This window comes from Stegostoma tigrinum, chromosome 18, assembly GCF_030684315.1.
Source record: "Stegostoma tigrinum isolate sSteTig4 chromosome 18, sSteTig4.hap1, whole genome shotgun sequence".
Lineage (NCBI taxonomy): Eukaryota > Metazoa > Chordata > Chondrichthyes > Orectolobiformes > Stegostomatidae > Stegostoma > Stegostoma tigrinum.
The window spans coordinates 58897774-58923480 of NC_081371.1; the positions used below are offsets into that span (position 1 = coordinate 58897774).

The 25707-nt window shown below is 43.9% G+C and overlaps 1 protein-coding gene across 2 annotated transcripts in view; it reads right to left on the reverse strand.

The window, feature by feature from the left end:
* The window catches only part of LOC125460718 (carboxypeptidase M-like), a 103431-nt gene extending 83584 nt beyond the window's left edge, over positions 1-19847 (reverse strand). The window contains exons 1-2 of one of the 2 annotated variants that reach the window (XM_048548465.2): positions 19754-19847; positions 19383-19563 (exon numbers count right to left, since the gene is read on the reverse strand). In XM_048548465.2, coding sequence (XP_048404422.2) covers positions 19383-19548 — 166 coding nt within the window. In that variant the 5' untranslated portion in view covers positions 19549-19563; positions 19754-19847. The other variant, XM_048548464.2, reaches the window with a different exon arrangement.
* Positions 19848-25707: the final 5860 nt, after the last annotated feature.

Genomic DNA, 25707 nt, shown 5'->3' on the forward strand with positions numbered 1-25707 from the left:
TTTCCTAAATTGCAAATCTATGAAGCAATTCCAAAGGAATAACCATAGCTAATGCATAACATCTGTGGAAAAGACTTAGAACTTAAAAATCAGAAATTTCAGAATACACAAAGCATGGCAGCATCTGTGGCGATAGGATATAAAAACCTGCCCTTGTGACCCACATTTAGATTGCTCTACAATGTAAGGCAATTTGTCTGACCTTGAACTTTAACTAATTTCTCTTCCTATCCATTAGTTCCCAAATGTGGAAGATTTGTCTTTCCCAGACTGGAAATATATTAAGTGATGGAGCAATTATAAACTCTGGAGGTACAGAATGTCAAAGATTCACAATCCTTAGAGTGAAGGCATTTCTTATCTGTAGGATGAGAAGTTTGAATATAACACAGCTGTAAAGTACGTTTTAGGAACAGGATTAGGCCATTCAGCCCCTCAAGCTTGCTCCACCATTCAATAGCATCATGGCTGCTCTATGGCCTAACACCATATGCTGCCTCAAGCACGTATCCCTTGGTACCTTCACTTAAAGTTTTAAAAAGTCTCAGATTTGAGTCTACCAACTGAATTAGCATTGGCTGCCATTTGAAGAGGAGTCCCAAACTTCCACCACTCTTTGCCTGTAAAAGTGCTTTAAACATTATGAATGGACTGGCCCTAAATCTCAGACTATGCCTTGGTGCTAGAATCTTCAACCAGTGGAAACAGCTGATATACCTTGTCTTTTCCTGAAGATAGATTAGATCACCCCTTAACCTTCAAAAAGCTACAAAATACATGCCAAATTTGTCTAATCACTCCTCATAACTTAACCGCTGAAGTCCAGGTAACATCTTTATAAATCTGCATTGAACTCCCTATAAGGCCAAAACATCACTCCTATGATTTGATGGTCTAATCTGCTCAAAGTACTCTAATGGAGTTTTGTTCAACTGCAATATAATTCCTGCATCCCAATACTTTAGACCTTTAGATCTGAAGGCCAGCATTCCATTAGCTTTCTTGACCATTTTCTGCACCTATTTGTGAAATTTCAAAGGGCTGTGCACCTGAAGTCTGCCCAAAATGTACTGTACATCCATTGTATTTAACTTTGTAACTTCTCAAAAGCCAACCCTGATCAATCCTTCAGTCCATACTTGTGTAAATTAAAAATCAATCCACCGCAGCTTTGCCTATTTACGCAACGTATCAATATTTTGTTGTAATTTTATGCTTTTGTCAGCACTGTCTACACTGTTACCCAAATTCGGGTCCTAAGCAAAGTTGAATATTTAACTTTGTTTTACAGAATTGTCCAAGCCAAAAGAACAGTGTGAATAATTGAGGACCAGCACAGGGCATCATTAGTCACGGCCCGCCAAATTGAGTACTAACCCATTATTCCAAAGGTCTCCTGCCACACAACCCATTTCCTACTGCTTTCACTACCTTGCCCTAAATTCCACATTAGGCTGATGTGGAATTTTAATAAAAGCCTTCTGTAAATCCAAATAAGACAACATCCACGGTCTTATCTCTTAACACCTTTGGTATCTCTTCAAAATAAAAGCTAAGGTTTACCAGGCATGGTATAGATTTCATGAATCCATCTCCAATTAACTGAAATTGAAGGGTTAAGTTACCCCCATCCTCGATCAGACACCCTGACAATTTCCCCACCACAGCTGTTAGGCTAACTGGTCATTAAATTCCATGGTTTCCCCCTCTGTCACCCTTCTTAAAGAGGGGTAGTGGCATGGACAATGTTCCAAGCCAGGAGATGTTACTATTATTCAGTGGTTAGTTTGGGAACTGTTCAATCCACTTGGACTCCTAATCATCTGCTCCGGTACAAACTAACTGCACAAGAATATTTTGCCCACCTCAATTTGAAAATATTGAAATAGTAATACTTAAAGCTATGCACTTTAATCATTTGGAGACAAAAAGACAACATTTCAAACTAAAATTTGTAATCTGTTTAAGTGAAATAACGACTTCCAACAGTCACAGTAAAACAAACCCAAGCAGGAAATCGCCAAAAAGCAGTGTCATTTAACAAAGTGACTGATCTAATCAATGCACGCAGATGCAGTAAGGGACCGTCCAATTTCTAAAAATTCCTAATGAATAAGCAAATCTGAGACAATGGTCCTATCTTGCTTTCCATCCCGAACATAATCGACATTGGTCACTGTCTACGCCTAACTTTATTAAACTAGGTTTATTTAACCTAGGTCTATCAGAATCTAACATGTGCAGTGTCCAGGTCAGAAGGCAGATACCATTGTCCATGCTGTAACTGTAGTTTGTAAAGTGTTAAAAAGGTCTCCTTTTCAGTGGCAGAGTGCAGAAAGCAGACGGACAAGAATTTTAGAAAAGACAACACCCCAGCCAAACAGGGACAGTATTCCTTTGTGAATATGCTGACCCTCCTGCCTTGTGAAGTGTTATTTCTCTTGCAATCACTTTGGAAAAAAAAGAAACTGAACAACTTTCCAAACCTCACCCAAAACACTCAGCCTGCGTGGTTTCATGTTTGGTCAGACACTGACTCTTACAATGAATGTGAACTATGATTTCTGAATCTTGTACATTTAATCTTAATGATTGAGCCCTCTATGCTGAGGCTGTGCTCCTTGTTTTATACCCCACAGCCAGGGAAAATAACCTCAGTGTTCTGAGGAAGGGTCATGGGAGTTGTAGAGTTAATGGATTTCTCTCCACAGATGCTGCCAAACCTGCTGAGCTTTTCCAACAATTTCAGTTTCCTTCCCCACCATATTTTTGAATGTTTCGATGAGGTCAGCTCCAGCTCTGCTAAACTGCAGAGAATACAGACACAATTCATTCTGCCACTCATGTGATAAGCCTCTTGACTGAGCAACCAATTGAGTGAACTTCCATCGCACTGCAATCCAAATATATCCTTCTTTCAAAATTAAAACTGAGGAGTATTCTGGCATATCCCTCACTGAAACCCTGTAAAAGTGCAACAAGATTTCTGAATACTTTTACTTCTATCCTCTTGTAATAAAGGCAAATCCGCAAGATTGCTTACCCTGCATGCTGGCTGTATTTGTTACACAAATACACCAAAAGTCTCTTTGATCAGTTATGAAAGTTCTATTTCTTAAAAATATTCTGCCTTTCTGTTCTTACAGCCAAATGTAACCTTACTTCTCCACATTATACTCCATCTGTCATTTTACTACTTACTTGCTTAACCAGTTTATATCTCTTTGCAGCAATGTTCTCCTCACAACTTAAATTTCTTTCCAGCTTTGTACGAGTAAATATCCATACGTTATTCCCTAGTCTTTGTCCAAATCATTATAGACAGTAAATAGCTGAAGCCCCAGCAGAGCCTAGTAGCACTCATCATAACTTGTCAACTTGAAAATGCCTTGTTCATGCTGACTTGTGATTTGTCCAGTTAACCAATGCTCTATCCATGCTGTTAGATTACCCCACATCTAATGCAACCTAATCTTGCCTATTAACCTTTTGCTGCTGTTTTCATGCTCCAATAATTTCTAGTTTAATGTTATTGTTTACTAAAAGCAACAGTGTTAAAGATTAACAGATAAAAGGAACTGCAGATGCTGGAGAATCCAAGATATTCAAAGTGTGGAGCTGAATGAACACAGCAGGCCAAGCAGCATCTTTGGAGCAGGAAAGCTGACGTTTCGGGCCTAGGTCCTTCATCAGAAATGGGGGAGGGGAAGAAGGTTCTGAAATTAACAGGGAGAGGGGGCAGGCAGATCAAAGATGGATAGAGGAGAAGATAGGTGGAGAGGAGACAGACAAGTTAAAGAGGCGGGGATGGAGCCAGTAGAGGAGTGTTGGTGAGGCAGTAGGGAGGGGATAGGTCAGTTCAGGGAGGACGGACAGGTCAAGGGGGCGGGATGAGGTTAGTAGGTAGGAAATGGAGGTGGGGCTTGAGGTGGGAGGCGGGGATAGGTGGGAGGAAGAACAGGTTAGGGAGGCGGGGATGAGCTGGGCTGGTTTTGGGATGCAGTAGCAGGAGGGGTGATTTTGAAGCTTGTGAAACTCACTCACTTTGATACCATTGGGCTGCAGGGTTCCCAAGCGGAATGAGTTGCTGTTCCTGCAACCTTCGGGTGGCATCGTTGTGGTACTGCAGGAGGCCCAGGATGAACATGCCGTTCAAGGAATGGGAGGGGGACCTGAAATGTTTTGCGACTGGGAGGTGCAGTCGTTTATTGCGAACCAAGCATAGGTGTTCTGCAAAGCAGTCCCCAAGCCTCTGCTTGGTTTCCCCAGTGTAGAGGGAGCCACAACGGGTACAGCGGATGCAGTATACCACATTGGCAGATGTGCAGGTGAACATCTGTTTGATGTGGAAAATCTTCTTGGGGCCTGGGATGTGGGTGAGGGAGGTGATGTAGGGGCAGGTGTAGCACTTCCTGCTGTTGTAGGGAAAAGTGCCGGTTTGGTGGGGTTGGAGGGGAGCGTGGAATAAACAAGGGAGTCACGGAGAGAGTGGTCTCTCCAGAAAGCAGGCAAGGGTTGGGATGGAAAAATGTCTTGGCTGGTGGGGTCGGTTGTAGATGGTGTAAGTGCCGGAGGATGATGCGTTGGATCCGAAGGTTAGTGGGGTGGTATGTGAGGACAAGGGGGATTCTCTTTTGGCTGTTTGGTAGAGGGCTTTCTTGATCACTGCGGGGGGCAGGGGGGGTGGAACGTGTGATCCTTGAAAAACGAGGACATCTGAGATTTATGGGAGTGGAATGCTTCATCCTGGGAGCAGATGCGGCAGAGGCGAATGAATTGGGAATAGGGGATGGCAGGTTGTAATCCTTCTACGAGAAGCTTTCTCTCCACAGATGCTGGCTGGTCTCTAAATATTTCCAGTATTTATTTTTAGTTCAAATATCTAACATCTGGTGGTTTGTTTCCCTCACTTTAAAAACTCTGGGGTTTCTAACAATGGATCTAAAGCAGCATGTATGATAACCATCAAATTTTATTTCTGTTTAAATAAACAGAAGTTAATGCTGTGCTTTTCTACAAAATTCTTACTTAACAGTTCTTATTATGAATGATTGGCTTGAGAGCAGCCACGCAGCCCCAGTGAGCAACAACTTCAGTTTGTCTCAAATAAACAAAAAAATAGGAACAGCAGGCCATTCTGCCCCCTTGAACATACTCTGCCAACCAATATGATCGTGGCTCATCGTCTGACACAGACCCCCAATCCTGCTTTCTCCCCATATGCTTTGATCCCTTGAGTCCTAAGAATCTTTTCAAGGAGTTATCATTCAACAAGTTGGCATTATCCACTCGGAGGAGTGAGAATTCCAACATGGAAGGGTGTCACAACAGTTAAAGTCCACATCACCGAAGCATCATGTGATGGAGAGCACAGCAGGCCAGTCAGACCCTCAAAAGGACCACCTGACTGACCCAGGCACCAATATTGCGCCTTGAGAAACCTAATGACCTGCTTAGTCATTTGTTCAACAGACCAAATGACACTAGAGTCATCATTTATGGCTCTCAGCAATGATTTGAAGGGATAACCTTCGGCCCCACACATTTTGGAGAGGTGAAGTGAAGATTTGAGGCTCCTTAGAATCGGAGCCTTGGGAAAAATAATCTGCTCAACAGATGTGGATAGCACTGGTTCAGATAGTATTTAGTACCGGTCTCTAATTCCCTGGAGTGAAGCGAACTCACATTGCAAGGATGGCTTTTTAAACAGCAAAGTGCTTACATGTTGCCATTCAGCCAGCTCTTCCTCCTCTTTCAGATTTTATTGAATTCACTTCTGTGATGTGCAGCAGGGGGATTCAAACACATATCCCAGAATATTGGCCTTAGGTTCCAGATTGGGAGTGACATTACCATTACAACACTGCATCTCTTATTCCAATGAGTTAGGACATTTTCTAGGAAAGTGCACACTCATGAAAAGTACTCTTGTGGTCACAAGGCCATTCCTGTCGATAGATCTCAGGAGTCTGGGTGACCCAGATATCCACAAATCAATGATACCTAGGTATGGAGGAGTGCAGTCCATTGGAGACAATAGCCATTGCCTACTTTCCCAGGGAGAAAGGTGCTAAATGAACAGCTCCAGCAGAGAGGAGAGCAAACAGTGAGATGCACTGAGTTATTGTTTAACCTGCCTCCATCCGATCTTTGGAAGAAAATCAAAGGGATTCAAGGCCTGATGAATCTGAACCCACTGACAGGGCACAGTGACCATTCTGCATGGAGAGGTTTATGACAATGTTGGCACAGATCTGTAACTATCTGCACAGCACAGGTCCTTGGTCAACCAGGCAGCGCCAACTTTGGTAGTTAATTGCTCTGCAGGGTTTAGACTTCATGATTTTCCTGCCCGCTTTTCCCCTCCCATTCCTTCCAGGTGTATGGAGAGCCGTCCTTCAGAGGGTACTGCACCTCTACCACAAGCCCCCAATTGAACAGATGTGTTCCCATTGCCAGCTGGAACTTTGCTCCTGGACTGGCCGACTGCCCAACTGTCCTTAGCATTAGTGCCACTGGTCCTAACCCTAACGCAGGTTTCTGGCTCTATTCAAAGCCCGGCCACTGGGTACTCATTCTCCTCAGCACCTGTGCAGCACCAAAGCATCACATTCTAAAATGTGAAGTCCCTCTGACACCATTCACAAGGTAATGCTGTGGGATTGCCTTGACTCCGTCTTCAGCTCATCATTCTGAACGCACGGGCAAGTTATACAACAGGTTAAAAACATAAAGGCCACACCGTGGCAAGCTCTTAATTGAGCTTTTAAACTGATACAATTTGTCTTACATGGGACAAAACTAGAATTTCTGCCCTGTTCTCTGCCACCTGTAGCTAGCGTCAGGATTAGCTTGTTGGCAGAGAGACACCTCCTGGCACCAGTATTTTCAGGTATGCATCAATCTCCTTGTGGGCCCCAAAACTTCAAGAACTTAAAAGTTTACATAAAAACTAGTGACCTTGAAGTTGTTTGGAGTTTTTCAGAACTGAATTAAACATCTTTTCAAAACAAGGTTTACACCACAGTAAACATTAGATGGTCCTAATTTGGAAGACTGGTAAACAATACAATACAGGAGACAAGATTACAGAAATCAGGACGTGTAAATAACATTTTGTGGGTTTGTCTCTCTTTCACCAGAAGACTTAAGAACATATTACTCATGGTATAAGAGAGGCAAATGGTTTGCAATACACAGCTAATCTAAAAAAGGTGCTCTGGAAAATCAAGAAGCAATAAACTCTAACTGTCTTACCATTGGATCCATATGTCCTGGAATCTTTTAAATAGTAAGGACAGCCAAGTTTGTTTTGATAATTGGAGTTTCCTACAAGTTAAGGTAATGCTCAAGGTCTGAAGGGTAGCAAATAGTAATGTTTTTACTAACCAAAGTGCAGTACATCAGCCTCAGTGACAGACTCGCTGGCAATGGTTAATTGAGTCACAGTCTCCAGATTGTGCTCAAATAGGAAAATGAAGAACAGAGGTGGTGGGTTGGGATGGGAAACTGAAACAGTGGATCCAAAAGATGTAGGTTTTTGTTCCTAGTTGGAAAGTTTAGGATCATGGAATACATGAGAAAATGATTAACAGCATTGACAATTGGCTGTTGAGGGTGGAAATGAATGGCACAAAAAGGAAAAAAGATATCAGTGACATCTTCAACTGGATTCTGGCCAAGGGCCCATGTTATTCATCTAAGACTTTGATTAATAGAAAAATAGGGTGTTTCTTGGACATAATTAGTGGAAATAACAGACTTAGGAACAAAATCTTGTAGATGGGTTGAATAAAGCAGATGGTTTTTAACCTACTGCAAGTTCAGCATAAATGCACACAAACAGGGTTTCCACCAATCCTCATGGTTACAGCAGTTGCTTGGAGAATTCCTACACTATGCTTTAATTTAGCGTCTGACACCTTGCACCATGAACAATTCAATTATGTATCGTTACCTCCGTTGTACTTCAACATAGTTTGTCTATTGAGTAGCTAAGCCAATTTGCCCAATAGATCCCAAGAATCACTCAGATGTGCTGGACTCGCTGACCTCAAGTCAGTCTAAGACTAAGGATCTTTTAATTAGTCAGTGGCCACAGGTTGCAATCGGTAAGAAAAAAAAACAAACAGCCAAAGGTTTTCAAATGTAAATCATCACAATCTATTGACTTCAGTTGGCTGCACATTAAACAAGGAGAAAAATTAGACCAAGTTGGCAAGATGCATTTTAAGGTGGTTTTGAGGGAGAGAATTGGATTGAAGTTAATCTTTACACAAGAATTACAACTTGGCTGAGATATCAGAGACCACCTGGTATCTTCATGTAAGAGATCAACTGCATTCTGGTTGGGAGTGTAGAAACAAGGGTATGGGCACACGCCTCAGAATGGCAATTGCCTATTCTAGTCATGGCACTGCTGCAATTCCCAACCTCATTACCCTATTCCCCACTCATCTAAACTGAGAAGCAGCTTTCCCTTAGGAGATCACTTGACTCTTAGATAGGGAGAGAAGTAATATTGCAATATTGCCATTCCATGAAAGAATGCAAGATTAAAAAGAAAATTAAAAAATCATTGGTTGTCAATATCAAGGTCTTTAGTACATTACAAATAGGATATGTACAAATCACATTGCCTTCCTTTAGCATTTGTTTCATAAGTGTTTGAAGTCAGATTCTTCAGAAGCCCTGAACACAAATTCCTGTCATTGTGTTCTGAGATAATGAGTAGCTATTATTTGGTTTTTGAACCTTTCCAGATTCTTATTCTATTCCTGAAACAGTCAGTCACTGTCTCAGTCGCTAGAAGAAGTCTTATCTTGCTGTCAGGCAAGACTTAAAGGGCCTACCTTACCATCAGTCTTGCCCTGGGATACAGGTGTGAGGGCATTCTGTATCGCACTGTGCAGTCATGGAGAGTCACACAGGCCCTGTCAGTCTAAATCGATCATCAGTAAACTGATGGAAGATGTCATCAACTGTGTTATCAAACAGCACCTGCTCAGAAACACCCAGTTTGGGTTCTGCCAGGGCCAACAGTTCAAACATGGGCAAAAGAGCTGAATTCCAGAAGTGAGGTGAAAGTGACAGCCCTTGATATCAAGGCTGCATTCGACAGAGTGTGGCATCAAGGAGCCCTGGCAAAACTGGAATCAATGGGTATCAGGGGGCAAAGCTCCATTGGTTGGAGTCATACCTGACACAGAGGAAGATGGTTGTGTTGTGGAAGGTCATTCATCTCAGCTCCGGGACATCTCTGCAGGAGTTCCTCAGGGTAATGTCCGAGGCCCAACCATCTTCAGCTGCTTCATCAATGATCTTCCCTCCATCATAAGGTCAGAAGTGGGGATGTTCACCGATGGTTGCACAATGTTTAGCACCATTCGTAACTCCTCAGACACTGAAGCAGTCAAGTTCAAATGCAACAAGATCTGGACAATATCCAGGCTTGGATTGGTAAATGGCAAGTGACATTCACGCCACACAAATGCCAGGCTACGACCATCACCAATGAGAGACAATCAAACTACCGTCCTTTGATATTCAATGGCAGTACCATCGCTGAATTCCCCCACTATCAACATCCTGGGTGTTACTACTGACCAAAAACTCAGCTGGATTCACCACATTAACGGTGGCTACAGGTCAGAAGCTGGGAATCCTGCAGTAAGTAACTCACCTCCTGACTCCCCAAAGCCTGTCCACCATCTACAAGGTACAAGTCAGGAGTGTGATGGAATACTCCCCACTTGCATGGATGGGTGCAACCCCAAACACACTCCAGAAGCTCGACACCGTCCAGGACAAAGCAGCCGCTTGATTGGCACCACATCCACAAACATCCCACTCCCTCCACCGCTAACACTCAGTAGCAGCAATGTGTACTGTCTACAAGGTGCACTGCAGAAATTCACCAAAGATCCTCAGACAACACCCTCCAAACCCACAAACACTTCCACCTAGAAGGACAGGGCATCAGATACATGGGAATACCAACTCCTCAAGTTCCTCTCCAAATCAGTCACCATCCTGACTTGGAAATATATCACGGTTCCTTCACTGTCACTGGGTTAAAATCCTGGAATTCCCTCCCTAATAGCATTGTGGGTCAACCCACAGCAGGAGGGCTGCAGCGATTCAAGAAGGCAGCTCAAAGACAACTAGGGAGGCGCAAGAAATGCTGGACAGTCAACGCCCACATCCCATAAGTGAATAGAGAAAAAAAAACAGTAACAGCACTTGAAAATAAGTAATACATTGATTGCACACACAATAGGTGTAGAACGTAAAACATAGAATATAGAACAATACAGCGCAGAACAGGCCCTTCGGCCCTCCATGTTGCGCCAACCTGTGAACTAATCTAAGCCCCTCCCCTACACTATCCCATCATTATCCGTATGCTTATCCAAGGACTGTTTAAATGCCCCTCATGTGGCTGAGTTAACTACATTGACAGGCAGGGCATTCCACGCCCTTACCACTCTCTGAGTAAAGAACCTGCCTCTGACATCTGTCTTAAATCTATCACCCCTCAATTTGTAGCTATGTCCCCTCGTACAAGCTGAAGTCATCATCCTCGGAAAAAGACTCACTGTCCACCCTATCTAATCCTCTGATCATCTTGTACGTCTCTATTAAATCCCCTCTTAGCCTTCTTCTCTCCAATGAGAACAGACCCAAGTCCCTCAGCCTTTCTTCATAAGGCTTTCGCTCCAGACCAGGCAACATCCTGGTAAATCTCCTCTGCACCTTTTCCAATGCTTCCACATCCTTCCGAAATTGGGGCGACCAGAACTGCATGCAATATTCCAAATGAGGCCGCACTAGCGTTTTGTACAGTTGCAGCATGACATCATGGCTCCGGAACTCAATCCCTCTACCAATAAAACCTAACACACTGTATGCCTTCTTAACAGCACTATCAACCTGGGTGGCAACTTTCAGGAATCTATGTACATGGACACCAAGATCCCTCTGCACATCCACACTACCAAGAATCTTTCCATTCACCCAGTATTTTGCCTTCCTATTATTCCTCCCAAAGTGAATCACCTCACATTTATCTGCTTTGAACTTCATTTGCCACCTTTCAGCCCAATTCTGCAGTTTATCCAAATCTCCCTGCAACCTGCAACATTCTTCCACACTGTCCACTACTCCACCGACTTTAGTGTCATCTGCAAACTTACTAACCCATCCACCTATGCCTGTGCCCAAGTCATTTATAAAAATGACAAACAACAGTGGTCCCAAAACAGATCCTTGAGGCACACCACTGGTAACCAGACTCCAGGCTGAATATTTTCCATCAACCACCACTCGTTGTCTTCTTACAGAAAACCAGTTTCTAATCCAAACTGCTAAATCTCCCTCAATCCTGTGCCTCTGTATTTTCTCCAATAGCCTACCATGTGGAACCTTGTCAAAGGCTTTACTGAAGTCCATGTACACCATGTCAACTGCCCTACCTTCGTCCACATTCAACTGCCCTACCTTCATCCACATATGATTTTAAATGGCATCTGGAAGGGTTTAGAGGGATATGGGCCAAATGCTGGCAAATGGAATTATATTTTGTTTAGGGTTTTATTTTAATTTCTGGTTGGCATGGACAAGTTTTACCAAAGGGCCTGTTTCTGTGCTGTTTATCTCTACGACTCTAATTTGGAGGTTCATAGGGACATTGGTGTTCCAATGCACAAGTCACAAATAGTACAATACATAATCAAGAAATGAGGTGCTATCCTTTAGTGCGAGTGTAACTAATATGTAAAAATACATGTGTTTTATAGTCCAGTTATATTGGGTATTAGTGACACCACATCTCAAATAGTACATACACATTTGTAAACCCCTCACTATTTAAGGATGTAAACATATTTGAGACGCAATGGACCTTTACTAGATTTTCATCAAATCATGGAATTCCTACAGTGTGTAAAGAGGCCATTTGGCCCATTGAGTCTGTACCAATACTTTGAAGACCATCAATCCAGACCCTATTCCTGTAGCACCATATTTACCATGACTAATCCACCTACCTTACAAATCCCTAGACACTATGGGCAATTTAGCATGACCAATCCACCCAAGCCGCACATCCCCGGACCGCGGGAAGAAACCAGAGCACCCAGAGGAAACACATGAAGACACGGACAGATGGTGCAAACCCGAGTCACTCAAGGCTGGATCAAACCCAGGTCCCTGGCGTTGTAAGCACTGCTGCTTCAAAACATTTTGCCTGGAATGAATGGGTTGCATTAGGAGAATAGATTGGACAGATTGGGCTTGTTTTCACTGGAGTTCAGAAGAACGAGGGATGATTTGTTTGAGGTATAAAAGATTCTGAATGGTCTTGACAATGTGGGTCAGTTCAAAACTCAGGGGCACTGCTATAAAACTAAATATTACCCTTTTAGGACATGGGAGAGGAGAAATATTTTGAGAGTTGAGACACTTTGGAAGTCTGTCTCAGAAGAAAGGTCATTGTAATAGTCAGGTCAGAGGTGGATGGACTCTTGATAAGGTGGGTGGGATCAAGGGTTATCAGGGTGGTGGATTTGAGATGGGGATGTGGAATACAAAAGCAAACAAGCCAGTAAGATCTTATTAAATGGTGGAGCAGTCTCTGGGCCAAATGGTCTACTTCTGCTCCCATTTTGTATGTTAGACTAACTTAAAGGAGCCATATAAATGTTTTTAAGCTGTAAAATTCCTTCAATAAAAACTGAATTCTCTAAGAATTGAAGACTACTCTTGTGATCATAATTATAAACAGACTGGTAGGAAAATCAGTGATATTCAAGAAAAGAGTGTACTTGTTAATTTACTTTTGTCATCATTTAAATTTGGTGTTTGGAATAAAGGCTGCTTAATTCAATGGGATATAATGAAGCCTCCAGAAATAGGAAGTAGAAGAGTTGGCAATACAAAGAAAAACAAGAAGTGATTAAATTACTGAAGTGATGTTAACACAATGCAGTAGGAAGAAACTTAATGAAGGAGATGGAGAGGTGTGAAGGGCTGAAACGATGGGCAGGTCAGGAGGAAGTTGTCCACAAGAAGCAGCAACTGCCGGACAGAATAGAAAAAAAACAAGCCCATTCATGACTGACTGTTAGCCACTTCTGCCACCTACTGTAAGCTTAAAGGACAGTCTGTGGTTGCATATACAGCAAAGTGGCCTTTGTCCTAGTCAGTCTACCAGAGCAAGAAGTTATTTCTGTCCATTACAGCTAACTGCCAGGAACCTATACCTCTATTCCCAGGTGATGCTCAGACAGGGCAAGTGGATGCAACATGGATCGTGGGATATACCATCACCCAGTTGTTAGTAGTCCCTCAATCTTTACAGGACCCAACTTACTCTTTTGGAGCAACAAAAACAAAGTTGCTGGCAAAGCCCAGCAGGTCCGGCAGCATCCACGAAGGAGAGAACAGCACCAATGCTCCGGGTCTGGTGACGCCCCCAGAACTCTACAGCTTCCTCAGTTCTGAGGAAAGGTCACCAGACCCAAAACATCAACCCCGCACCACGTCCCCCCCACAGACTCTGCCAGTCCTGCCGAGTTTCTCCAGCAACTCTGCTTTTGTTCCTGACCTACAGCATCTGCAGTTCTTTTGGTTTTCACTCTTACACAGAATGGATGCCATAAAAAAAATGGAAAACACACATTTATTTCACACTTTGTATAACACCAAGATATTTCTTAGTTTCACATTTCTTGACAGGTAGTAACGTGACAACAGACTTGCACTCAGCAAGCTCCCAAATTTACAATCCTATAGTAACAAATTATTTTTTAGACAGGAATAAATATTGGCAAGGGCCATGTTCTTTGAAATAGTGCCTTGAAATCTTGCACATCCACCTGAGAAGACAAATGGGGCATCAGTTTATTGCCCCATTGGAAAGCCGTCACCCCCCAACAGATTAGATCCCTCCACAGAATGGAGAAAGAACTAGCTATTTGGATACAGAACGGGCTCAGAGGTAGAAGATAGAGGGTGATGGTGGAGGGTTGCTTTTCAGACTGGAGGCTTGTGGCCAGCAGTGTGCCACAAGGATCGACGCTGGATCCACTGCTTTTCTTCATTTGTGTAAATGATTTGAATGTGAATGCTGGAGCTATGGTAAGTAAGTTTGCAGATCGCACTAATATTGGAGATATAGTGGACAGTGAAGAAGGTTACCTCAGAGTACAACAGGATCTTGATCAGATGGGCCAATGAGTGACAGGTGGAGTTTAATTTAGATAAATATTAGGTGCTGCATTTTGCAGACAAATCAAGGCAGAACTTATACACAATAGTAAGGGAAGTGTCGGTGAACAAAGATCTTGGAGTGCAAGTTCATAGTTTCTTTAAAGAGTCTCAGGTAGATGGGATAATGAAGGTGGTCTGGAGACATCAGCTTTTGTGCTCCTGAGATGCTGCTTGGCCTGCTGTGTTCATCCAGCCTCACACTTTGTTATAATGAAGGTGGTGTTTGGCACGCTTGCCTTTATTAGTCAGTCAATTGAGTACAGGAGTTGGGAGGTCACATTGCAGCTGTAGAGGACGTTGGTTAGGCCACTTTTGAAATATTGCATTCCATTCTGGTCTCCCCGCTAGACAAAAGGATGTTGTGCAACTAGAAAGGGTTCAGAAAAGATTTACAAGGATTTTGCCAGGGTTAGAGCGTTTGAGTTATAGGGAGAGGTTGAACAGATTAGGGCTATTTTCCCTGGAGCACCAGAGGCTGAGGGAGTGACCTTAGAGGTTTATAAAATCATAAGGGTCATGGATAGGGTAAATAGACATGATTTTTTTCCCTAGGGTGGGAGGAGTTCTAATCTAGAGGGCATAGGTTTAAGATGGGGGCAGAAAAATTAAAAAGGAATTAAAGGACAACTCTTTCATGCAAAGGGTGGTGCGTGTACAGAACAAGCTGCCACAAGAAATGGTGGCATCTGGTAAAATTACACTTTAAAGGCATCTGGAAGGGTACACAAATAGGAAAGGTTTAGAGGGATACAGGCCAAATGCTGGAAAATCAGTCTATATTTATTAAGAATATCTGGTCAGCACGGACGAGTTGGAGTAAAGTACAGCACTCCTTTGCCGGGACAAATACAACTTGTTCTGTTTTCTCAATCCCTTTATTTGTTTGAAAAGCTGGTCAATTGTCTTGAGAGAGATCATTTCCGATTAGCAAAATGCATCTGCAAACACCAATGCGCAACATTCGGTTCTTCAAAATAAATGGGCCAATGCTAAACGAGCAAAAGCACAAAGGTATATCAGAATTATGATAGACTGACTAATAAGGGTACCAATCCATTTCAAACATTCATGTCTGTAAACTTCAAGAGAACAAAAATCAGCAACGAGAGAAACACAACTAAGTTGCAGAAATTCCAGAATGCCAATCACCACCATCTTCAAGGGCATCTAGGGATGGGCAGTAAATGAAGTGTGAAGCTGGATGAACACAGCAGGCCAAACGGCATCTCAGGAGCACAAAAGCTGACGTTTCGGGCCTAGACCCTTCATCAGAGAGGGGGCTGGGGAGAGGGAACTGGAATAAATAGGGAGAGAGGGGGAAGCGGACCGAAGATGGAGAGAAGAGAAGAAAGGTGGAGAGGAGAGTATAAGTGGGGAGGTAGGGAGGGGATAGGTCAGTCCAGGGAAGACGGACAGGTCAAGGAGGTGGGATGAGGTTAGTAGGTAGGAAATGGAGGTGCGGCTTGGGGTGGGAGGAAGGGATGGGTGAGAGGAAGAACAGGTTAGGGAGGCAGAGACAGGCTGGGCTGGTTGTGTGATGCAGTGGGGGGAGGGGACGAGCTGGGCTGGTTTTGGGGTGCAGTAGGGGAAGGGGAGATTTTGAAGCTTGTGAAGTCCACATTGATACCATTGGGCTGCAGGGTTCCCAAGCGGAATATGAGTTGCTGTTCCTGCAACCTTCGGGTGGCATCATTGTGGCACTGCGGGAGGCCCACGATGGACATGTCGTCTGAGGAATGGGAGGGGGAGTTAAAATGGTTCACGACTGGGAGGCACAGTTGTTTATTGCGAACCAAGTGGAGGTGTTCAGCAAAGCGGTCCCCAAGCCTCTGCTTGGTTTCCCCAATGTAGAGGAAGCCACACCGGGTACAATGGATACAGTATACCACATTGGCAGATGTGCAGGTGAACCTCTGCCAACGACCTTGACCGCGTCTCCCGCAACACATCCCTCACACCCCGCCCCCGCCACAACTGCCCTAAGAGGATCCCCCTTGTTCTCACACACCACCCTACCAACTTCCGGATACAATGCATCATCCTCCGACACTTCTGCCATCTCCAATCCGAACCCACCACCCAAGAAATTTTTCCATCCCCACCCATGTCTGCCTTCCGGACAGACCACTCTGTCCGTGACTCCCTTGTTCGCTCCACACTGCCCTCCAACCCCACCACACCCGGCACCTTCCCCTGCAACTGCAGGAAATGCTACACTTGCTCCCACACCTCCTCCCTCATCCCCATCCCAGGCCCCAAGATGACTTTCCACATTAAGCAGAGGTTCACCTGCACATGAAAGAATGAAGGGTCTAGGCCTGAAAAGTCAGCTTTTGTGCTCCTGAGATGCTGCTTGGCCTGCTGTGTTCATCCAGCTTCACACTTTATTATCTTGGATTTTCCAGCATCTGCAGTTCCCATTACCTTTGAGTGTCAGTTGGCTGAACAGATGGTTTTCAACACAGAGCAATGCAAACAGAATGTGTTCAATTCCCAAGCTGTCTGATGTTACCATAAAGAACATCCCTTCAGAGCCTCTCCCCTTGCTGAGATTAAATCACCAGTTGTCTCCCAGGATAGAGCAGGACCATGCTAATTTTACCTTTTATTGTAACAGTACTTCAGATCTCTGATCAATGCCATTTCAACCTTCCCATTTCACATTCTACTTACCTTTTTATTCCTCAGACCATCCTATTCTGTTCGTTCTCTATGTTGTCCCCTCTCCTCATCCCAACACCACCACTGGGCCCATTTATTACTCTTCCTCTCCCATGGTGTCCTCATTCCCAACATCCCCTAAACCCCTTCATCAATCCTCCTGGCCAGAATAAATTTTGTTGGCCTCTCCTCAACTTCTGCTGTATTTCTCTCTCCACCACACCCCACCTTCCCCAAATTACCTGCTACCACCAACTATTTGTAACCATCAGAGGATTAAGCTTTTAGATGTTTCTGTCCTCTGCATGCCCTCTCCACCTCTGCTACATACCTTTCAGCTGCATTCCAAAGGAGTTTAGAAAATAGCTGCTTGCAAACTCAGTGGGAGAATGTTTAGAAGAGATGTTAAAGGTGCAATTAATTAGAAAAAGTTGATAAAATCAGAAGAAAAATCTCAATTACTTTATTGTTGTCTACTTCCAAAATGACCACTGAATTTACTCAAAGTAAACATGGCAGGGCAAGGTTCTTTAAGAAACAAACAAACTCAGAAGCCACAGAACACCAGGTTATAGCGCAACAGGTTTATTTGAAAATCACAAGCTTTCACAGTGCTTCCTTCAGCTGATGACAGTGCTCTGAAGATTTGTGATTTCAAATAAACCTGTTGGACTACAACCTGGTGTCATGTGACTTCTGACCTTGACCACCCAAGTCCAACTCCAACACTTCCACATCAAAGAAATAAAAAGGCTGTGATCCACTAGAGATCCAGTAATATTGGGCGGCACGGTGGCTCAGTGGTTAGCACTGCAGCCTCACAGTGCCAGGGACCCGGATTTGATTCCAGCCTCAGGCGACTGTGTGTGGAGTCTGTACATTCTCCCCGTGTCTGCGTGGGTTTCCTCCAGGTGCTCTGATTTCCTCCCACAGTCCAAAGATGGGCAGGCTAGGTGGATTGGCCATGCTAAATAGCCCGTAGTGGTCAGGGGTGTGTGGGTTATAGGGGAATGGGTCTGGGTGGGATGCTCCAAAGGGCGATGTGGACTTGTTGGGCCGAATGGCCTGTTTCCACACTGTAGGGAATCTAAAAATGGCTCTCGTGGTGCAGTGGCAATGCCCCTATCTCTGAGCCTGGAGACTTAGCTTCAATTCCCACCAGTTCCAGAGTTGTGTGAAAACATCTGAACAGATGATTAGAAGGTATTCAACACTCGATGAGAAAAGTATACATTTTGTCACCTAATCAACAGGAATATGCCACAAAGGCTTCAAAAGCAAACATCATACAAGAGGCAGTCCCCAAGTTGAAAACAGGTTCTATTCTGGAGCCTGTTCTCGAGTTGGATTTGTAGCTAAGTCAGAACACGGTACAGGGCAATGTAAAGGAGCCATTTGTAAGCACAGCAAATGTTGCTATGTTAGATCTTTAAAATTAAGCTTGACTGAGATCACATTTGCAAGTAGCAGTGTCCAAACGTGGGAGTCTTGTAAATCAGGAAACACCCACACTCCCTATATACATAAAATGTTTACATTAATAGCATTTGAACAGCATGATTTATAACTACAGTTACAGTTCCTAAGATTTCTTACACTTTATGTGTTCATGTTATTTACATTGGTCAGAACTACAAAAATACGCCACAGACCACAGGAATTTAGTTGAATTCTGCTCAGTTCTGGCTAGCCTCAGTGATCAGACTTCCCTGTAATTGCCTCAACCCTTGTTGTTTTGGTTGCTTCCTTAATGTTTATTACTGGTCACAGGACATGGGTGTCACTGGTCGGGTCAGCAATTATTGCCTATCCTAATTGCTCCAGAGGATAGTTGAGAGGCCATACATAGGCCAGGCCACGTGAGAATGACAGATTTCCTTCCTTAAATAAAAACAGTGAACCAGACGGATTTTTGACAACAATAACAAATGATTATATGGTCATCACAAAACCATAAGACTATAAGACATTGGAGTGGAAGTAAGGCCATTTGGCCCATCGAGTCCACCACGCCATTTAAATCATGGCTGATGATTTACAAACTAACTTTGTTATAAGCTTCAACAGAATTCAAACTTTACCGGTTTGAATCCCATAGCTTTGGGTGTCTGGGGCAGTGACATTTCCAATACACCTCAGCATTCTCTTCCAAGTGGTACAGAGCGCTGACCTTGAAGGAGGTGACAATCTGTATAGATTACTGCATGCCACTGAACAAACTTCGTAAGCAGCCTTGAGAGATATTACTTAACACAGCATATTTCGAAACTGGCAGTTTGTGAAGAAGTTTTTTTTCCGGAGAACTGAAATTCCCGCATTGAGTGCAATAAAATATGACAGCAACCATTGTTTTTAAAGTTCACTGCTAACACACTCATTCAAACCAACGAGCGCTTTCTATATAAACTAAGATAACAAAAGCGTAAAGCTGGATGAACACAGCAACTCACCGGTTACAGATGTCCCAATACTGTAAAGGTGGGTAATTGATGAGTAGTTCGTGCTGATATCTCGTAAAAACGACTCCAATTCCCTTGTACTGTGGTATTTAAATTCCAGCGCGGACGTGTAGGGAATAATCATCCAAATCCACAAAAACTTTAAACTGCGGAGCATCTTTCTAAACACGCTCTGGAAGAGACAGTAACATCAGTTGCAAATCTATTCGCTGCCAAAACAAATCTACCTGATTGCGAGAAATATATGAGATCCTAATTTTTTTTAAGCAAAATCGTTTTAAATCTTCATTTACTTGCAAAACGGGGGACGCACGCTCTAAAGGTTGACTATTCCTTACGTGGACCAAGTGCCTGGGACTAACCTGCAATTCACGATGCTGATGTGCTTTCTGCAATTTATCTCTTCGAAAGGCAAACAGAGCCTCTTCGATTCGCCACCAGGCACCGACCTGTTTGATGGACAGGGAAAGGAGCCACTTAGTGGTTCCAAGCGATTTTACACAGACAGCTGAATGCGTATCAACAACACAGGAAGGCGAGTCTCGCAGTCTGTTCCCACCCCTCAATGCCTCCCCCCAAAACAATCTGCCTTTGTTCATATGATGGGGAGGGTCAGGCTTGACCATGGAGCTGGGGTCGATGACAGTGTCATGAATAGGCGTTAAGCTATCAGCTCTTCACCACCCCCCTTTGTACAGTCACCTCCTTCAGTACCAGTTCCAGCTTGGTATTAATGTCTGAAAACCAGCACACTGCAAACCTGAGGAGAAAGTTAACAGTCAACGTTGACCAACACTTGGCGGGGGGTGTGGGGGGAGAAAAGTTACCATTTCAGGTGGATGGCCTCACTCCAACGTTTTTAATTTGTCAGAGCAGTTCTGAGGAAGGGTCACTTGACCCAACACGTTAACTCTGCTTTCTCTCCAAGATGTTGCCAGACCTGCTGAGCTTTGCCAGCAACTCCTTGTTTTTCTTTATGATTTACAGAACCTGCAGTTCTTTTGGCTTTCAATTTGTATTTAACTTTTGTTTTAATTCATTCACGAGATAAGGGCAGGCAGCATTTATTGTCCGTCCCCAATTACCCAGAGGGCAGTTAAGAGTCAGCCACATTGCTGTGGGTCTGGAGTCACATGTAGGCCAGACCAGGTAAGGATGGCAGTTTCCTTCCCTAAAGGTCATGAGTGAACCAGATGGGTTTTTCTGACATCAGCAATGGATTCACGGTCATCCGTAGACTTTAATTCCAGATTTTTTAAAATAGAATTCAAATTCCACCATCTGCTGTGGTGGGATTTGAACCTGGGACTCCAGGGCATTACCTGGGTCTCTGGATTCCTGGCACAAGATGACATTATACCTCAAAAAGGCCACTTCAATAAAAGTTAATTACTAGATGCCAGGAGTCTGAAGCAAATCTGAATCTGAAGCATCTGCAGAGCGAGAGAAAGAGAACTAACATTGTGAATCAGTGTGACTGTCCTGCAGAAGAGGAAGGTTCTGAAGGAGAGTCATACTGGACTCTTCTCCACTGCTGTTGTCAGTTCCGTGGATATTCACCAATATCTTCCATGTTTGTTTCACTTCAGTGTCTCCACTGTCACTTTAATTATTTTTAACTACTCCTGGGGTGTGGGCTTTGCTGGCTAGGCCAGCATTTATTGCCCATTCCTAGTTAACCTTGGAAGGTACGGGGTCCATTAGCTCAGCTGGCTGGAGCACTGGTTATACCAGCTAGAATAGCACCAACAGCATGGGTTCAATTCCTGCTATTGGCTGAGTTTACCTGTAAGAAATAGGAACAACAGTAGGCCATTCAGCCCCTTGAGCCCACTCTGCCAATCAATAGGATTATGGCTGATCCAACATTCCTCACATCCACTTTCTTACCTTTCCCCTAAGTCCTTGATTTCCACTACGATTTCATTAGTGGCAGTTCAGAGAAGGTTCACCAGGAAGATCCTTGGTATGGACGGATTGTCTTATGACCAAATGTTAAACAGGTTGGGACTCCACTCACTGGAGTTCAGAAGAATGAGAGTTATTCTCATCAAAACATATCAGATTCTTAAGGGGCTTGACAGGGTCAATGTTGAAAGAATGTTTCCCTTCGTGGAGATACTGAGAGGAAAGCACAGAGTCTCAGAATAAAGGCTCCAATTTAAGACTGAGATGAGGAGGAATTTCTCCCCGCAGAGGACTATGAGTCTTTGGAGCTCCTTGCCACAGAGAGCTGTGGACATAGTGTCCTTGTGCACCCTGAATCTCCTCTTGCCTGGGATGTGGTGACCCTCAGGTTAAACCCCCTATCTAATGAGAGAGTGGGACTATGGTGACTTCACCTTTACCTGGAGAAGGTGGCGACCTACCTTCATGGACTGCTTCCATTTTGTCAAGCTTCAGTTTCACGTTGCTGATTTCGTCCTCGTGCGTTTTGTGGACCGGAATGTTTGAAGCAGGCTGCTCGTGCCAATGCTTTGCTCTGGATGGTGTCGAGCTTCTTGAATGTTGTGGGAGCTGCACTGTTCCAGGCAAGTGGAGAAAATTCCACCTCATTCCTTACTTGTGGCTTATAGATAGTGGCCAGACCGGTGGCTCATCAGTAGGTGAGTTACTCGGTGCAGGATTCTCAGCCTCTGACATCTGTTGCGTCTACTATATTTTATCCAGCTCACTTTCTGGTTAGAAAAATTTTCAAATGAAAAACCAACAGGTTACTCCAAGACTAGCATAGCATTCTGTCTAAAATTAGTCACAAACTTGAGTTGTCACTGTTTCAGAAATTACTAGGAGGGTTTTCTGAGGAACTAATGGAACATTGTTTCGATCCTCCTACCTCACCATCCCCATGGTGCTGATATCACTATCCCTGCCAGCAGATACTTTCTCTCTATGCCAACACTGCATGGAGCTGGAGGAACACAGCAGGCCAGGTAGCATCAGATGAACAGGAAAGTTTCTGAAGAAGAGTCCTGACCCGAAATGTCAACTTCGCTGCTCTTTTGATGCTGCCTGGCCTGCTGTGTTCCTCCAGCTCCACACTGTGTTATCTCTGACTCCAGCATCGGGCAGTACTTGCTATCTTTCCCCTATACCAGTGTTTTTCATACATTTCCCACTGTGATTCCATTTCCAGGCTTGTTGTGACTCCCTAAAGAGTCAGAGACACCAAGTTATAGTCCCACAGGTTTATTTGAAATCACAGAGCTTTCACCTGAACAAGGGCAGTGCTCCAAAAGCTTATGATTTCAGATGAACCCGTGGGACTATAATCTTGTCTTTTGAGACTTCTGACTTTGTCTACCTCAGTCAAACACCGGCGCCTCCACATCTCTCCTTAAGGAGGGTGGGGCTGCTTTAATGGGAGAAAAGGGCAGGAGAGGGTGCTTTCTATTACTGCGTTGGATCTTTCAGTCCCTGAATTCACTTTGGGAAGCTCCGCCGTGTGCTACCCAGATCCCAATCCTTTTTGGGATTGGCTTTCTGTCACTCTCTGACTCAATTTTGCCATGACACACTACACCCATCCTGGATCATAGGCCCTCTCTGATGAAGGGTCTAGGCCCAAAACGTCAGCTTTTGTGCTCCTGAGATGCTGCTGGGCCTGCTGTGTTCATCCACATTCACACTTTGTTATCTTGGATCATAGGCCAGCAGTTTTCTCTATTCAATAATATACTTTATTCATAAAATCTATAAAAGTAATAAAAGTTCAAATTTTGACATTGCATGAATAGAATTAAAACATCCCAGATGCTGGAAATCAAAGATAAAAATAGAAAGTGATGGAGAAAATCTGCAGGACTAGCAGCTTCAATTAATGTTTGAATCCAATGACTCGACTTCAGAACTTAATATTGCATAAACCACATGGCAAGAAGAGCTGATTACAGTGTTGGTGGGTGGGTGTCTGTTGGGGAGAGAGGGTGATGACAGTGTTAATACGTTGTGGTGAGTGTCTGTTGGGGAGAGAGGGTGATGACAGTGTTAATATGTTGTGGTGGGTGTCTGTTGGGGAGAGAGGGTGATGACAGTGGCATGTTTGGTGTGGAGGTGGTTTACAGTGTGTGTGTGGTGGAGTGAATGATCTGGTTAAATGTGAATCTGGAGAAGACGATTGATGTGTGTGTGTGTGGGTGTGTATGTACGTGCGTGTTTGGGTGGGTGTGGGGCATATTAGTGGGGAGAAGGGCTCCACTTAGCATCGATTGGGGTGAGGTTGGTCTCATTCATAAAAGAGGGCATTGATTTAAAGTGATGTGCAAATGACCTAAAGCTACCTAGTCCAGATCTCCCATTAGAGAACAATAGCTGTTTCATTTGGAGCATGACACCTCAGGTGAGATATGAGAATGAAGGTCCTTCATGGTAACTGCAAACAATGTAGGAATTGAACCTGAACTGTTGGTGTTATTCTGCATCACACATCAGTCATCAAGCCAACTGAGTGAATCGGATTTGTCTGGATTCTGATCACTGATGTCAAGTTGGCTTTAGGGGGGCATTGGTGTGGCCCTGCCAATAGGTCAGTCTGAATGCAAACACAAATAGTGTCCCTGCACCCTGCCAAGGTCCATCACTGAAATCCCTCCAGGCTTGGAGGTGTGGAGACTACCATGGCCCCATTAGATGCACTGATCCCTCCCATAAGGAGAATCCAAGTCACAGTCTAGCTACAGCAGAATAAATATGGTACATTGCAATGAGGAAGCAAAATGAAGATATTTATAACTGTCTTCCTACTTCAATTAAGGGCTTGGAGAAGGGTGAATCAGACAGTCTGGAAACAGTTAATAATACCCTAAAAGGCCATAAGGTTTTGGAATAGATCTATAGCTCGGGTTATGGATGTTGAGGTTGGTTGGCTCGCCAAGCCGGTTTGTTGTTCCGCAGACATTTTGTTACCGTGCTTGGTAACATCCTCAGTGCAGCCTCTGATGAAACATCAGTGTGTTTTCTCGCCTGGTTTTTAAACTCTGGGGTCCATTGCGATGGATTGCTTCACTTCCAGGTTTCCTCCGTAGTGGAATGTATATGGGGCCGAGTTCAATGTGTTTATTAATAGCCTGCTTCGTGGAGTGCCATGCTTCCAGGAATTCCCGTGCGTGCCTCTGCCTAGCCTCCGATCCTGGGACACGCTAGGCAGAGACAAGCACAGGAATTCCTGGAAGCATGGCACTCCACGAAGCAGGCTATTAATAAACACATTGAACTTGATCCCATATACATTCCACTACCAAAGAAACCCGGAAGTGAGGCAATCCATCGCAATGGACCCCAGAGTTTAAAAGCCAGGTGGGGAAAACACACCAACGCTTCATTAGGGGCTGCACTGAGGATGTTACCCAGCGTGGTAGCAAAACGTCTGCAGAACAACAAACCAGCTTGGCGAGCCAACCAACCTCAAGGCTAAAAGGCTAGTTAGAAAACAAGCAGGAGCCTGGTGAGTCGCAGAATGTACTTTCAGACAAAGTATGGAATCATGATCAGACAATCTTTCCTAAGCATCAATCCTAATGGTGATGAAAGGCTTGAAGGTAAGCAGCAGATTCAGTGTGAATGGGCACTGTATGGAAATTTAATGCAATTTGTGACGTATAGGATCTCTCCAATGATAGCACAATAGAGTTTTGGTTGTAGAATAGCAGTAGAAGGTGGTTATATCAAGAAAAAAAGGATGCATTTTATATTCAGCCTGACATTTGTGGAGGGAAAATTCTAGAGTCCATTATGGAAGATATAATCGTAGGCGGCTTGGAAGACAGTGGCAGGATCGGACAGTCAGCATGGATTTACAAAAGGAAAATTACGCTTGATAAATCTTCTGGAATTCATGGATGATATAACTCACAGAGTTGATGAGAGAGAGCCAGTGGATGTGGTTTATTTGGATTTTCATAAGGGTTTCATCAAAGTCCCACACAAGAGATTAGTGTGTAAAATTAAAGTGCATGTGATTCAGCTGGTCTCATGACATAGATAGAGAACTAGTTAGCAGACACAAAAGGAAGAATAAGGAAAAATGTTTCTTTTTTTCTAGTGACAAGTAAGGTGTTGCAGGGATCAGTACTTGATCCCCAGCTATTCACAACATAAATTAATAATTCAGATGAGGGAACTAAATTTGCAGATAATGCAGAGCTGGGTGGGAAGGTGAGCTGTGAAGAGGATGCAGAGATGCTTCAGTGTGATTTGGACAAGCTGAGTGAGCAGGCAAATGCATGGCAGGTGTAGCATAATGTGGGTAGATGTGAGGTTAACCACTTTGGAAGCAAATTCAGGGAGGAAGGTTATTACCTAGATGGCTATAAATTGA